Genomic DNA, 14,531 nt, shown 5'->3' on the forward strand with positions numbered 1-14,531 from the left:
TCTGTCTCTGCTGCTCCTCTGACCTACATGCAGTATTAGTGCCCCACCAAGGAGGGCACAGCTGGTTTAGCTGCCTGGAACGGGACAAGAAGGCAGCCTCATTTCTTGGCCTTGAAGCATCCTTCAGCCTTGAACTGTAGACACCGCTAGCACAGATGCTCTGCGGCTCTCCCAAGCCAGTGTGCCTGTGCAACTAAGCTCAAGACTTCTCCAGCAGTTTCTGCAGCTTTTTATGCTTCCCAGGTTCCGTACCTTTTGCAACTTGCTGCTTATTGCAAAAGCCAGGCAGATCTGTCGCAGCTCTTAAAGCCTTGTACAAACCATTTGTGTAATAGAAATGCAAAACATCCCCAAATTTGTGTTTCTCAGTCTACCTGTTAATGTCCTGGCTGAGAAATTATATTGTGGCCCTCTGTAATAAATCACAGCAACTACAGAATAAAAATAATTTCTACTATAACTGGAAACTTCACAGAAGTTGAGTGCAAGTCTGTCCTTTTTCACCTTTGCCTCTTCTGTAGCAGCTTCTTAAGACCCAGCAAGGACAAAAGGAATGAAATTATGTAGGAGTGTTTGTCAACTTTCTTCTTGTCTTTCTTACCATAATGACATGTAATTAAGTACCCTGAACTATGGAAGTTGCCTGTGAAAAATATTCCACTAACTGAGAGCAACCAACCTCCATTAAGTTATACACAGTCAGCAAATGACTGTAATTATTAGGGCCAGTAGACAGAGCTGAAACTCCAAAGGACTTTAGTGTCAGAGCTAATAATTATGCAGCAGCCTTGGCCAAATATTTCTCTTCCTAGCTAAGTATTTAATATTGTCACCATAGAATATTAATGGAATTGCCCACTATGTGTGAAGCTGTTGACTAAGCTCATTGTACAGTGAACTGCAGAGGCTCAAATTAGCCACAGTGAATGGAGATATCAGGAACACCGCGTCAGCTTGCAGCACCAGCAGACCTTCTTTCATACTGCTGCTTTGGGGGAATTAACATAAGTTGTAGGGACAAAATGAAGGGCAAGACAGCATCATGCTTCCAGAATTCAGAAAGCATTGTCTTGCATAGTGAAGGATGCTTTTTCTTTAATTATCGCTTAGGTATCTCTGGGGAGTACATATGAATGTATTTCTTAAACCTATCGAAACAGATTAGCTGGTTCAGAAAGCACGTCCTTTGACTTAACTTCCTTGAACAAAAAGATTGCATCCATGCTATAAATAAGGAATAAAAGAAAGTTGTTGCAGAATGTTTCCGTAGAGTGAAATCATTCCAGATGGGGGGGACACCTTCTTGGCCTAATAGAGGCATTAATCAAGCATCAGGGTAGCATTCTTCAATGAGCAATGTGTTCCAGTGACTTTCCAAGGGCTTTTTTTAAAGCTGTTTTTACCAGGCAGGGATTTCTACTGTAATTGTAAGGTTGCAAAAACAATAAGTACCTGTCAGCAATAAAACCATATTAGAGATATCCCAGACTTTGCAGAGATAACCACAGAAAAAGAAAGTAGCAGTGTTTTCTGGTTTGGCACTTAAGCAGCCTCATGAATTTCCTGGAGTGTTTTGTGTAACACGTGACCTGCACTGCAGAGGTGGCCTCCCTTCTACAGAGCTGTTACATAACCTACACCTAAGATCTTATATGGCAGTCCAGTTTAATCATTATGGTTACCATTGCTGTAATAACATAAGTTCATTTAAAAAGTGTGCTGTGTGCTGTCCTCTGGGTGCTTGGATTTTTTTCTGTTCTTTTCTCTGAAGAATGCAAAATTAAACTGTTTAGCCATTGGGCTTGATAGTATTTGTGCTAAATCAAGGCTTGCATGGTTCTGAGCAGGCACTTATAGGATTTGAGACTAATGGAAGGGGGGAAGGATATTTGGGAAAGAACATACTTTAAAGTAAAAAATCTGGATTAAGCTTTTTCATGTCTTGAAAGCCTTTTTTTATGTGCTTTTCCTTTTTTTTTCCCTCCATGTAACCAAGAATGAATCTCTCTCTGCTGTTCCACAGGTGTGGATGTGTGGGGGTCGCATGGAGGACATCCCTTGCTCTAGAGTGGGCCATATCTATAGAAAATATGTTCCATACAAAGTTCCAACAGGAGTCAGCCTGGCAAGAGTAAGTGGCAGTGATGTTCCTCCTCCTCCTCCTGTGCATGATCAGGTGCCAGCCTCATGGAAGGCTCTGCAAAGCAAAGCCCTCTTCTATTTTCTCTGTCTCTTAAGCTATGACGCATCTCACAGCTACGTGACCATGCAGCTATCTCCTGTCACTCTACAGTGGGTGGCAAATTTAGGCATTGTAGCTGTGCAATGGGCAAAGTGAGCAGTTCTAGCAGAGGTGGATGTCTAGCACAAAGGGAGGTGAGCCCAGGAGAGCTGCAGTCTCTTGTGCAGACAGCTGCCATGCTCAGGACACCAGCCRTTGCAGGTTGTCAGGATGGGACTTTGCAATCAGGCGTTGGCTGCGGAATCCCCAATAAAAACAAGATATGGCTGTATTTGTGTGATAGTTGACATTTTATAGCTGTGCATGAGCAGCAGGCTGCAGCGCAGTGATTGTGTTTTGGTGATTGAAAGACCTCTCAGCTTCAAGTGTCACAGTCCACTGGATGAGCATGCTGTAATTCTCCATGATGGAAACCTCTGTGCCATCTTATTTCTTAATTTAGTGTAGCCCAAAGAAGAAGAAGCCCTTGCTTATCCTGCACTAGCTTTCTCCAGTTAATTTCCAAATTGAGAAGGGTTTACGTTGCCCTCTGGTGGGAGAAAAAAATCATAGGCACAGGAAGGCTGCAAAACTAAAAACTACAAAAAGAGACCCTGCTGTTCTTGCAGTCTTATGACTTGCATAGCATTAAAAGGTTTCTCAGTTTACTAGCTTTGCCCTAGTTAGAGATCTGAATTTTATTCCTCTGTCCAGTGATGACCTGTCAGAAGGATAGAATACTGTCCTGTCTGCACCTTCCCTTCAGGAAGGAGCTGTATTTCTTTTMATCCAGCATTTGGGTCTTGCATATTCCCTCAGTGCTGGAAGATGATGGGGGACAGGTGCAAGGAAGGCTTGGCATCTGAGATTGTAAAGTCTGTTTGAGATGAACGCCTGATCTTGTTCTGCATAGGCTGTGTTTGGGGCAGAGTCAGCACGCTGCTCATTCTTAACATCCTACTCTTTTTGGTAGTGAATGGCTTCTGAGAGGTGGACAGCACTGCTGGGTGACTGAAGCCGTGACTGCATGTCGCATTAGCGTGTCATGGCACCAGGAATGCACCTGGCATTGTCAGAAGAAAGTCCAAAGTCTGAAGGTCTCCTGAACATGTTGTGTCAAGTGGCAGGGTGTATACCTTAAGAGGGAGGTGTTCATTGCTGACTTGGAATTACAACATGGATTAAAACACTGCTTTAGGATTGCATGACACTTGAATTCACTGTGTGCAGTTTTGTCTGTTTCTCCCAACAGAAGAGAGAGAAGTGTCATTGCAGAGCCAGTATAAAGTTTGAGTTAGTATTCATATGAAAAGCATGATTTTAAGGGTTTATTTTAACAAAAGCAACGGGAAATATACTGCTGACGGGAAGTAAATCCTTTGCTTCTGTTTTGAAGGGTCATCTTGTGAAAGATGTACATTCCTACTGTATCTCTGAGTTTTTCTTAAATTGTTTTTTACACAAGCAGTGGGAGAGTATTGTGAACTTATGCTGTTCAGAATGGGGGACTGCAAATCCCATCCCTAGAGGGATATAGAAGATGCAGTAGGAAGGATTTAAGGAACGGGTTTTTTTGTTAGGACCTTTGAATGCCCAGTGGTATTTACCAGCATCATTCTCTGCTTCTTTTTGGAAAAAAGAAAAAAAAAAAACTTTTGACTGATGTTGTTTTTAGTCATGAGGAACTAGATATAATGGCAAGGTGTCAGAATTCTGTTTTGACTTCAACTGAAAATATCTTTCTAAGTGTCTTGGAACTAGAGAATAATAAAAATAATCTTAGTTCTAAAGCTGGAGAGAATGAATGTGAAAGAAAATCTTTTCTGAGCAAAACCACAAGAATGCTGTTCTGAATACTGATTTCAACAGTTTGTGCAGAGTTCTCATGTAATTTCCCCCCCTTTCATTTTCACACCTGTGGCCGTTACCAACACAGAACCTGAAGCGTGTGGCTGAGGTGTGGATGGACGAATATGCAGAGTACATATACCAGCGTAGACCAGAGTACCGGCATCTTTCTGCAGGGGATGTGGCGGCTCAGAAGGAACTTCGCAACAAYCTCAACTGCAAGAGCTTCAAATGGTTCATGAATGAGGTCGCATGGGACTTGCCAAAGTTCTACCCACCAGTGGAACCTCCAGCAGCTGCTTGGGGAGAGGCAAGTTCAGCAAGTTTCTTGCTCTGAAATCTGCAGTGGGCAAACAGGCTTGGGCAAACAGGCTGCAGTTTGGTTCATTAAACTAGCATTACTCCTGTGCCCCTGTTTGCTGTGAGTAAGGTGGCATGTGGGTATTTATAAAGATCCTGCTTGATGTGTTTTGAAGACCGGGGTTCCTGTAGCATTATGTTGGCCTTGCTCAGAGGACAACAGCAGTTGCAACTGCTTATGCAGCAGTTCCTGTTAGTGCACAGCTACAAGGAGAAACCTGGCTTGTTCTGCACATTGTGTATTTAGTAGAAGGCAAAAGACTCCAATGGGGAGGACTAGGATTAGGAGGCAGCTGAGCAATAATAGAAATTGTATATCTTCAAAGGGCTACACAACTGTTTTGAGCTACTCTGCTCCTTAGCTTTCCCATCTGTAAGCCAGGAAAGCCATACCTGGTTTTGAAAGTCAGCTGTACTTATGGAGAAGAATCACAAAGCTTGAACTGCTAAACACAGCAAAACATTGGGCTCTCTGGTCCTCAAACCGATGGTTTGCTGTGTCCTGCAGGTTATTCTATGGCTTGAAATGGGTCCCATTTGAGTTCCTGTGCTTTCCTTTCAGCTGTAATCTGCCAGCTCAGTTGTATAGTTAAGTGAGGAATCTTAAACCTGTCTTCATACAAATACTGCCACTATTGAAGCAATTTAAGCCTTCTTTCCTTTTGGCTGTAACTTGATAAGAGTTAGGAGACTTAATGACTACTTTACTATTTCAGATACGCAATGTAGGAACTGGACTGTGTGTGGATACTAAGCATGGAGCCCTGGGATCCCCCCTGAGGCTGGAAAGCTGTGTGAAGGACAGAGGAGAGGCAGGATGGAACAATGTGCAGGTAATAGTCCCTCTGATAACCCCTCTGCTCCTAAACAAACTCTGGGAAGGAGAAGTTAGGTGGAGAAACAAGTGTCTGTCTTTTAAATCCATCTGGAGCATGATAATAGTGCTGCAACAGCCTCACTTCTCAAGGGAACAAGGTGCAGAACTCTGTCAGATGAACAGGGGGGTGCTGGGCACCCCAAGACTTATGTACTGATTATACTTGATGGGCTCTGTAGCAGGACRTGGCTTGTGCTTGTGGCAGGGTCTGAAGCCTGGCAGACTTTGTGCAGAGCTTTTCCCTACATTTTGAAGTTCTCAGAATGAACAAAAGAAAGCACAAGAAAACAATATGCCAAAATAATAAAAGAAACCAGTAACAAAGCAGCAGTAATATGTAACAAAGTGCATATTAACTTCAAAGGTTGTGCTGAAAGAAGTGATAGAGGAGCATCATGCATATTAATGAACCTGCAGGTGCATTCAATAACCACTTACTATCATCCTTCTGACAGGAGGCAAATGCATTATAAACACCCAACCATTGCTGGAAAGAGATGAAACCAGTCGGGCTATAGATTCACCCTCTTGATGTATAAGGTGCCAGAAATGGCAGCTTTATTATAACAGAAGGGAGGGAAATATTAGTTTGTCTAAACTGTAGCAGCTGAGCTGAGAAAAGATGGAGAAAACAATGCCTCTATTACAAAGCCATACAAAACTCTTCAGGGGAATGGCTTCAGTAGTAGGAGATAAAGGGTTGCTGCATATCAATTTTGATGCATGAAAACTAGAAATGAAACCAATTTACTCGGGCACAGTCCCTGTTGTGTCACGAGGTTCATGAACAATTAGTGTTGGCTTATGTTTAGAAGGAGAATGTGTTCTGGATTTTTATGTAGCCTGAGCCTAAATGATTATGGTAATTTCTCTTGCAAGAGAGGTTTAAAAGAGAGCCAGGAACAAAGTAGCTTCTTCTTGCAAAAGTTTTTGGCCACATTGCTTCAAATAATAGTTCCCTGTTCTTTACTGATCTTTCTTACTGCCCCATGAGACCTCTGTAAAGAGAGGACTATTCCCCCACCTGGCTCCAAAAGGAGCCCCCGGAACAGCCCCTGCCCCTCAGGGACGAGAGGGAGGGAGACTTGCTGGCTGGTAGCCAGGCAGCACTGCACTGGCTAGTGCCGGTCGTGGGAGGAAGCTTGTACCCTGCTAGAGATGCTGTTCTTGTCAAACTGGAAAGCAAAAGACCAGCACCTGCCTTTCAACAAGCTTGTGTCTTGTGGGATTTAGTCCTACAATGCTTAAAACATATAAGCCAAGCCACAATCCTTAGACTGAAGATGCAGCTAGACCTGTCTCAAGCAGTGGCCAAAAGCAGGTGCCAAGCAAGGAGTACTAGGAGCAGAGTACGTGTGTGGTGTTATTTCCACTGACCTCCCAGCTTCCAACACTGTAGCTTAGGGATTTCCAGGCCTCATCTGCCGGTATCTGTCAGCTTACACCAAGGCCAAGACTCTGCTAGGTGTCGATAGGTTATACCCAGTTACTAGAGCTAACACCCTATCTCTTCTTTTCTGTAATAACTCCCCCCGCCGCCTTTCATTTCACTACAGCAAAGGGATCGGGAAAGCCTGCGAGATCATAGCAGGATCAGTAGAAGAGTGCCAGGAAGCATTTCCCTAGTGTTGGCTCTTCTGGTACTGCCGTGGGGTGGGGAGCTGAGGGCCTCCTGGTTTCTTGCCTGAGAAGGCATAGGGACAGACTCTTCTCAAGGTGACTGCAGGCCACTTGTGCAGAGTAGGGTATTTACTGCCGGTATAACTCAGAGCTCTTGTAGCTCTCGCCCTTTTTTGCTAGCTGGGAAATACTGTAATTGGTCAGCTGATCACTTAATCCATGATGTGCGTCTGCATTGCAGAGACACTCAAGGCTGCTTTTAGTACCCAAGCTAACTAGCATGGCTGTTTGCAGCAGCACGGCCTCATTTAGCATGCTGGGTGGCAGTCTGCGGGGCAGCTGATACAGACCCCCATCGTCAGCAGTCCTGCTCCCCAGAGGTCGAATTAGTTTTCCTCTGGAAGAGTTTTGTCCTTTCCCTGAAGTGATCCCCACCCTGTGGGCAGAGAAGGGAATGTCATTCTGCTAGGAAGCACCGTTCCCTGTATCTGCTGTCCTGAGGGCCCTATTTGTCCTGGCAGATATTCACCTTCAGCTGGAGAGAAGACATCCGTCCTGGGGATCCTCAGCATACCAAGAAGTTTTGTTTTGATGCCATTTCCCACAGCAGCCCTGTGACCCTCTATGACTGTCATGGAATGAAGGGGAACCAGCTCTGGAGATATAGAAAAGTGAGTGTGTGTGTGTTTGTGTGTGTGTATTAAAGCGTCAGGTTGTCTGTAGGCACCTGGATTTCCTTAAAATGACACCACTCATGTTTTATTCCTCTGTTAATGTGGCTTTGATAGGGTATTTGTGGGCAGTTTGTTGTCAGTGTGTCATCAATTAGCTTTTATTAGAAAGAGGCGGCTCCCCCATTCCTCCAGTTAGAAATGCTGAGCCCGATTCCTCCAGGGCTTGCTAAGCAAAAGGGCGCTCTCCTTGCGGTCCAGTCCGCAGGTGGCAGTGAGGTGGTGCAACACCCTCACAAAACCTGTTTGCAAAGAGGTGTACTATGTTTATTGTTTTCTTCTGGACACCAAAAGATTATGCCAAAGTTAGATGAGGATTTATTAATCCTTCTAAGCAATGCTTATGTGGTAAACTGGTGAGTAAGACTTTGATAAATGCTCTGTCCTAGTCCTTGCAATCTGTACGCACAGTGCCATGGAGTGCCCTCAGCAGAATGTGAGCCTCTCAGCTGGAGAATCTGACTTTAGAAAGAGCTTTTGAGCTTCCCAGTGCAAATATGAGGACTGAGCTGGATACTGGTGGGTGGGGATAGGGGGCTGCTGAGAGAAGGTAGTACACGCTTGCCAGCCAGTTAAGTGTAGAACAAGTTCTTCAGTTACATGGCAGGTGATAAAATGGCTTGTCTTGGCTTTTAGACCTCTTTCTGTTGGTTTTAAAATAACTGTGCTTCTCCAGGCAACCTCACTTCAAACTTCTCTTCTCCAGGACAAGACCCTCTACCATCCAGTAAGCAGCAGCTGTATGGACTGCAGTGAGAGTGACCGAAAGATCTTTATGAATAGCTGCAATCCTTCATCTCCAACACAGCAGTGGATATTTGAACACACAAACTCAACCGTCTTGGAAAAATTTAACAGAAATCTTGATCTTTAAAAGACTGAGAAAATATATTAAAAAAAAATTATAGTTTTTACGGGGAAAGGTTACAAAAATTTTTTTAAGAATACTTTTTTTTAAAACAGTTAATGAAGGTAAAAGGGAGAATCTCAGGAGAAGGTGTTAACTAGCAGGCCAGTCTTTATTGTGAAGATGCTGCATCCTTCTCTTCTGGGGATGGTGGAATTCAAAAGGCTTTTCTAGAGCCACTTCTGTGTTGAGACTGGAACAAAAACTCTGTGTTTAGAGGAGCCTGAATGTGATTCAAACTTTTTTTTTTTACTGTTTTACTTCCCATCTGGGTCTGGTGTAAATGACTCTGTTCTCCATGACCCTTGAAGTACAGTACTTTTTGTAGTTGCTTTACCACCTGCTGAAGCATTCACACACAGGCGCTTTACCTTCCAAAGTCCATATAAGTAAAATCTTGAACACAAGATTCCAGTCCTCCAATGTCATGGATATCCCCCCCAAAAAAGACATAAGAATGTAAAATGAAATGAATATTTTTTGCCCTAAACCAAAATACATTTTAAACAGGTCTAGTGTTATTACATTCCAAATCATAAAGGAATGCACTCTAAAGGAGGTGTGGCCAAGTGTTGGAGATATCGCTGTAGTTATGAGCAATGAAGAATCTGTGGTTTTGGTCCATTCACTTTGCAGTCAGTTTGCTCACTGTTGAATCCTCAAGGTGAAAAATTTGCAGAGGGTTTCTAAGTGAATGCAGTCCTTACAGGTTCACTAGGAGGTTTTGGGTATCAGGTTCCAAATTTGCCTCTCATTCAGCATCTTTTTAGCATGGACGCCTCTAGGGTTTCTCAGAGTTAGATCTGCATAAAGGCAATCTCCAATTTTCCTTTAGAGATGCRAAGGCTAATTCAATTTGCAGTTGGTTTGAGCAGATTAATTCAGGCTAAATAAGTCTGGGCTGAGATTAACCATTGGTCTTTATCTGTTTGTTCGTTGGTCTGTAGTTTATTCCAGGCATGAGTCCTGTGGTCAGTGGTGTTGCTAGGCTTGAGGGAGAGGGAATGTGCTGTTAATCTCCACTTCTCCGCTTCTTTCCCAGTGCCCACAGCACTGTACAGTTTAGTGTGATTGGAAATCTCTTTACTTAAGCTGAGATATGGAATTGATGGGCCAATTCCATTGGTACCACAGAATCACAGAATGGTTGAGGTTGGAAGGGACCTCTGGAAATCATCTAGTCCAACCCCCCTGCTCAAGCAGGGTCACCTAGAGCACGTTGCCCAGGATTGTGTCCAGACAGCTTTTGAATATCTCCAAGGAAGGAGACTCCACAACCTCTCTGGGCAACCTGTTCCAGTGCTGTCACCCTCACAGTGAAGAAGTTTTTCCTCATGTTCACATGGAACTGCCTGTGTTTCAGTTTGTGCCCATTGCCTCTCATCCTGTTGCTGGGCACCACTGAAGATAGTCTGGCCCCATCCTCTTGACACCCTTCCTTCAGATACTTATACACATTGATAAGATCCCCCTCAGTCTTCTCTTCTCCAGGCTGAACAGTCCCAGCTCTCTCTGCCTTTCCTCATATGAGAGATACTAAGATGATTAAGGGACTGTAGTATCCTGTCCACTGTGTAGTTAACCAGCACTGCAAGGCATTTACCCTTCTGGTTTGGCTGCAGGATCTGTTGGATACTGAACCAGAATTGTCTCATCCTAGGAGTTGGAAAAAAGTACTGATACTGAGAGGTGAATAGGAGACCATTGACTTCAAGTCTATCTGAAGTGAGTGCATATTTCAAAAAAAAAAAACCAAAACAAAACCACACGGATTTAAAACGAATTGTTACAAAAACAGATTCAATAGTTCATCAGACTTAAGTCTTGTACTGAAAATAGGAGTGACATTTTCTAGTAAAAACTGTGAATCAGCATGCAGTTAGTCTTTTGCAAAGATGCTGCATAAATTGACAAAACTAGCCCTTTTCCAGCAATTGCCTGCCTGCACTTTGTCCAACTGCCYATGTGGGAATGCTACAGGAGGAGGCAGCATGCAGTGGAAACGAAAGCCTGAAACACTCTTGGGAAGAGTTAAGGCAGCTCTCTGGGACTCTGATAGAACACGGTTAATGGACTTCACTTTTTTGGAGAGGCATGAAAGCTYTGCTTTGGGATATCCTTCTCTCCTGTGAAGTAAGGAGGTTTTTGCCTAGGGTCAAGAAACAATCAGGCTTTCTCCCCACTATGCAGAGCTCCAGAAATAAGCCCTTTTTTTTATGTTGCCAATTGTAGGGTGGTTGTCCGTGTTTCAGACCCCTTTGAGGCTGAGCAATCCGATGTTTGGAACCTGAGAGCAGACTAGGACAGAACTAGCTACCTCTTGAGCTGCTTAGTCTGATGCATTGACTGCAAGTTAGGTTTAAAATCACTTCTGTCTCTTGCTTCCTGCCTTTTGCTTCCTTGAGCTGAGCCCATCTCTGACCTGTACTGCTATTTCACCTGGCACAAGCAGTCACAGAGCAAGGGAAATGCAGGCATCTGGGACTGGGGTTTGCCAAATATATTGGGGTCTCACATCTTGGGAGTGAAGAAAGGAAAAAGTCTCTTGACTAGGCGTTCTTTGTGACAGTTCTGCAGCAGCATTTCTGTGAAGGTGGGACCAGTGTCAAATGGAGTTGACATCTTAAGTTCTCCATAACTACAATATGTCTGTCATTAGGAGCCCTTTTCATTCCTATGGGAGAGAACACCAGTTTCCCTTGCTTTGTGTCTGGCTGTTGCTTTCCTTAAGTTATTAATGCTCTCACTAGTCTAGTAGTGCTGACTGTGGATTGCTAAATGGCCTGACTAGATGTCTTTATGTATGTTTTAAGACCTGTGGAATAAGAAGCTGTTTGTCCATGCACAGTGCCAGTTWATTATAATTGGGACACAGTAAATGATATATAAATGGACTGCGGGTCATTCTGCTTGCAGCTTGTAACATTGGGTGTCTTAGTTTTCTAATGAGAGGATTAGCTTCTGTTTCTAAAATGCATGGTTTGCTTTGTACTTGGGCTCACCTTTGGAACAGGGCTTTGGAGTCCTAGCTGCTTGGCTTGCTGGCTGCTTGCTTCAGAAAGAACTACGATAACGAGCAGGTCTTTTACCTCTTAGTAATATTAATTTGGTGAGAAAGGACAGCTCTTAGCAGCATGCACCAGAAAATTAAGTAATATTGAGGCAGTTCCTGTTTAACAACTGATTGCCAGTACAGGGAAACTGGAGCTTTGGTGGGAGCGGTCCCACTGTGTTCTTCTCAGTATGGTTGATCAGATCTGTTTTCTCAAACTTTGGGATCTGAGTGTGGTAGGTGCCCCACAAATTCTGTGCTGTTCTGACTGGCTCGCTGGGCTTTGAGCTATTAATTTATTTACATCAATTATACTTTTCAATACCCTAGAGGCTTTGCTGACTAATGAGAAGACTTAATATAGCCAGCCATCCACTGATTGAGAAATAGAAGCTGTATTTTATCATCTGCCTCTTTAATTGAGCCTTTGCTGGGCAATCTGGTTAATTATTCCAATTACTTTTGGTTATTTGTAAGCAAAATTGCTAAAGCATGAATATATAAGCAAATCTTCACATCTGCATGCACGTCAAGAATGGAGATTAAATACCAGTGATTATCTAATGCAAAATAAATGCTTTTCATTTTTTTTCCCCAAAGTATTCAAACAACTCCTCTATCCATGGCTGCATAAATTCTGCTACTTCTAAATATCAGAATCCCAGACAACAGGGGGATCTCTGGATATGTGTTATGTCACATAATGATACTTTGATTTGCTCTTGAAGCTCTTGTTGATTTATATGGGTGCTAATCTCTAAGGCCAAGAAACAGTAATAGGTTTTGTGCTCTTATGTGTGCAAGATGTCTTTTTTCATGCCTGGGAATTAACTTTCTTTTCCACACCATAGCAGAAGAACATGTGAGCCTTACTGAAAGGGGAATACAGCATCATTAAAATAAAGATGTGCCTTTTTACCTGTAAATGTACAGCAAATGCCTAAACTTGAACCATTTCCTAGTGCCTTGCTGGACAAGAGAAAGGAGGGGAGGGGGTTAGGGAGATAAGGGTGTATGAGAGAACTTGACTTGTGCAGTGTGTTTGTGTGTGTGTGTTCTTTTTAAATGTTCAAACTTCAGTGCAAAATTTTGGTGAAAGACAGTAATTCAGAAGCTCCTGGGTTTCTCTATTAAATTGATATCGGTAATGACTGGGGTTTTTTGTCATTCTTATTAAGAAGACTTGGAAATTACGGTAGCTTCATCTTGGCTTTGTACAGTATAATCACTAAAGCTAGACCAGAGGATGTCTTGGTTGGCTTTTGGATGTTTCACCTCATGGTGAAGGCTCATGCATTTCACCTACATCCACGATTCTGCATTTTATGTTCTAAATATCTGAATCAGAAATAGTCCCACAGGYATATCAAATCTGTAGTAGAAGAGTCTTTCAGAAAGTCAATGCCTTGCATAACTGGGAAACACTTAAAAGGTGTGATTTAGTCTCTAATACAGAAGTAGCAAGAAAGCAATTTCTGTGCATAAGACTGGTTCCTTTACTGGAAAGTTCCAGTCAGCAGACTTTCCTGCTCCCCTAGCAGGAAGCTGCTGTGCTGAGACATCAATGTACTGAAAGTCAAATAGGCACCATCAGTATGTAGTATTGCAAGAACACAGTGCTCTTGTAGCTACTCTAGAAGCATCATAGTAGCTACACTGGTTTACATCACTTAGGTCTTTCTTCTACCCCCTAAAAGTCATGTGGGACAATCACATAACTGCTGCRTAAAAAGGGAGAAGCTTTCATTTCAAATCATCTTTCAAGATATTAGACAGACATTTGAATGGTTTTGACTGGAGAGAATAGGTAGCCTCGGGCAGTCAGCCTGTAATGTTTTCAACTGAAAGAGTCCTGGTAAAGTTAAGTCTAATATAGGCTGGCTTTGCTAGCACGTGGGATTCAAGTTGCATCTGCATCCACTCCAGGTGCTGCATTTCATGCCTGTACTCTCSTTCTGGGTTTCTAACCATCTGCAACAAAGGAGCCTGATGGTGCTAAGCCAGCCATTWTCTGACAAGCAGCAATCCAGGTGTGGCTCCCATTCCAACAGAATTATTTAGCGTGAGAAACTGTTTAAATAGGTAGCAAACTGTTGTCAAAATGGTGAGTACTGTTAGGTTAATCTTGGTGTCTGCAAGGGTAGAGTTAAAAGGCCTTTCACAGGATATAGTAAAAGAGGGGGGAGCCAGACTGGGAGACAGGAGTACTGGGATCTACTCCCAGTTCCTCAGTGACCTATTGCTTGATCCTAAGCAAGGCAAGTCTGCTGCAATTTCCTAACCTATGTAATATTTACCTTGAAGTGTTTTATTTGCTGACCTAGTGACTGTTGTGTCTATATCTTAAGGCAAGCTGCAGTTCTTCACCTGGTTGGAATGGAGGGGAGAGATTCAATGGGTGGAGAATGGGAAAGCCGGGATCTGAAATTTCCGCCAGCATTCATCACTGACATGTCAATTCATTTCATATTCCTCATTAACCAGTCAGATTGCCTTACCCGCATTATAAATTTAAAGTATAACTGAAATAAACTGACCTCCGCTCTGATTGTCCATTCTTAGTGTCATGCTTTAACTTGGAGATCTGTGTATAAAACTAGACAATGACAGATTATGGAAATCCTAATAAAAATCCTATGTCTGTTTTKTGACTCTGCCTCTGCTAGCTAAGTATGCTCCTTCATTCACTTTATTCTGAGCTTTCTTGATGCTTCTGTATTATCCAGAAGGCTTCAATGGTTCCAGCAGATGTGAGGGATTTAGAGGTTTTATTTAAAGCCCCTGGATCTTTGTGGTTTCCAAGCTAGTAGTTCAACTCTAGGAAAAAYGTTCTAATCCCAATTAGCAAGCAAGCAAGCAAGCAAATGTGAACTTGGACAAGGAAACAAGATAAAAACTGATCAGGCTAATAGACT

The 14,531-nt window shown here is 43.0% G+C and overlaps 1 protein-coding gene across 2 annotated transcripts in view; it reads left to right on the forward strand.

Moving 5' to 3' along the window:
• GALNT10 (polypeptide N-acetylgalactosaminyltransferase 10) overlaps positions 1 to 9,768 on the forward strand; it is an 82,174-nt gene extending 72,406 nt beyond the window's left edge. For both annotated transcript variants that reach the window (XM_026066657.1, XM_026066658.1), the window contains exons 8-12: positions 2,024 to 2,131; positions 4,158 to 4,379; positions 5,146 to 5,262; positions 7,448 to 7,597; positions 8,364 to 9,768. In XM_026066657.1, the coding sequence (XP_025922442.1) occupies positions 2,024 to 2,131; positions 4,158 to 4,379; positions 5,146 to 5,262; positions 7,448 to 7,597; positions 8,364 to 8,531 (765 nt within the window). In that variant the 3' untranslated portion in view covers positions 8,532 to 9,768. The remainder of the gene's footprint in view (positions 1 to 2,023; positions 2,132 to 4,157; positions 4,380 to 5,145; positions 5,263 to 7,447; positions 7,598 to 8,363) is intronic.
• The last annotated feature ends 4,763 nt before the right edge of the window (positions 9,769 to 14,531 follow it).

This window comes from Apteryx rowi, unplaced genomic scaffold (assembly GCF_003343035.1).
Source record: "Apteryx rowi isolate R43461 unplaced genomic scaffold, aptRow1 scaffold_245, whole genome shotgun sequence".
NCBI classification, from domain to species: Eukaryota; Metazoa; Chordata; class Aves; order Apterygiformes; family Apterygidae; genus Apteryx; species Apteryx rowi.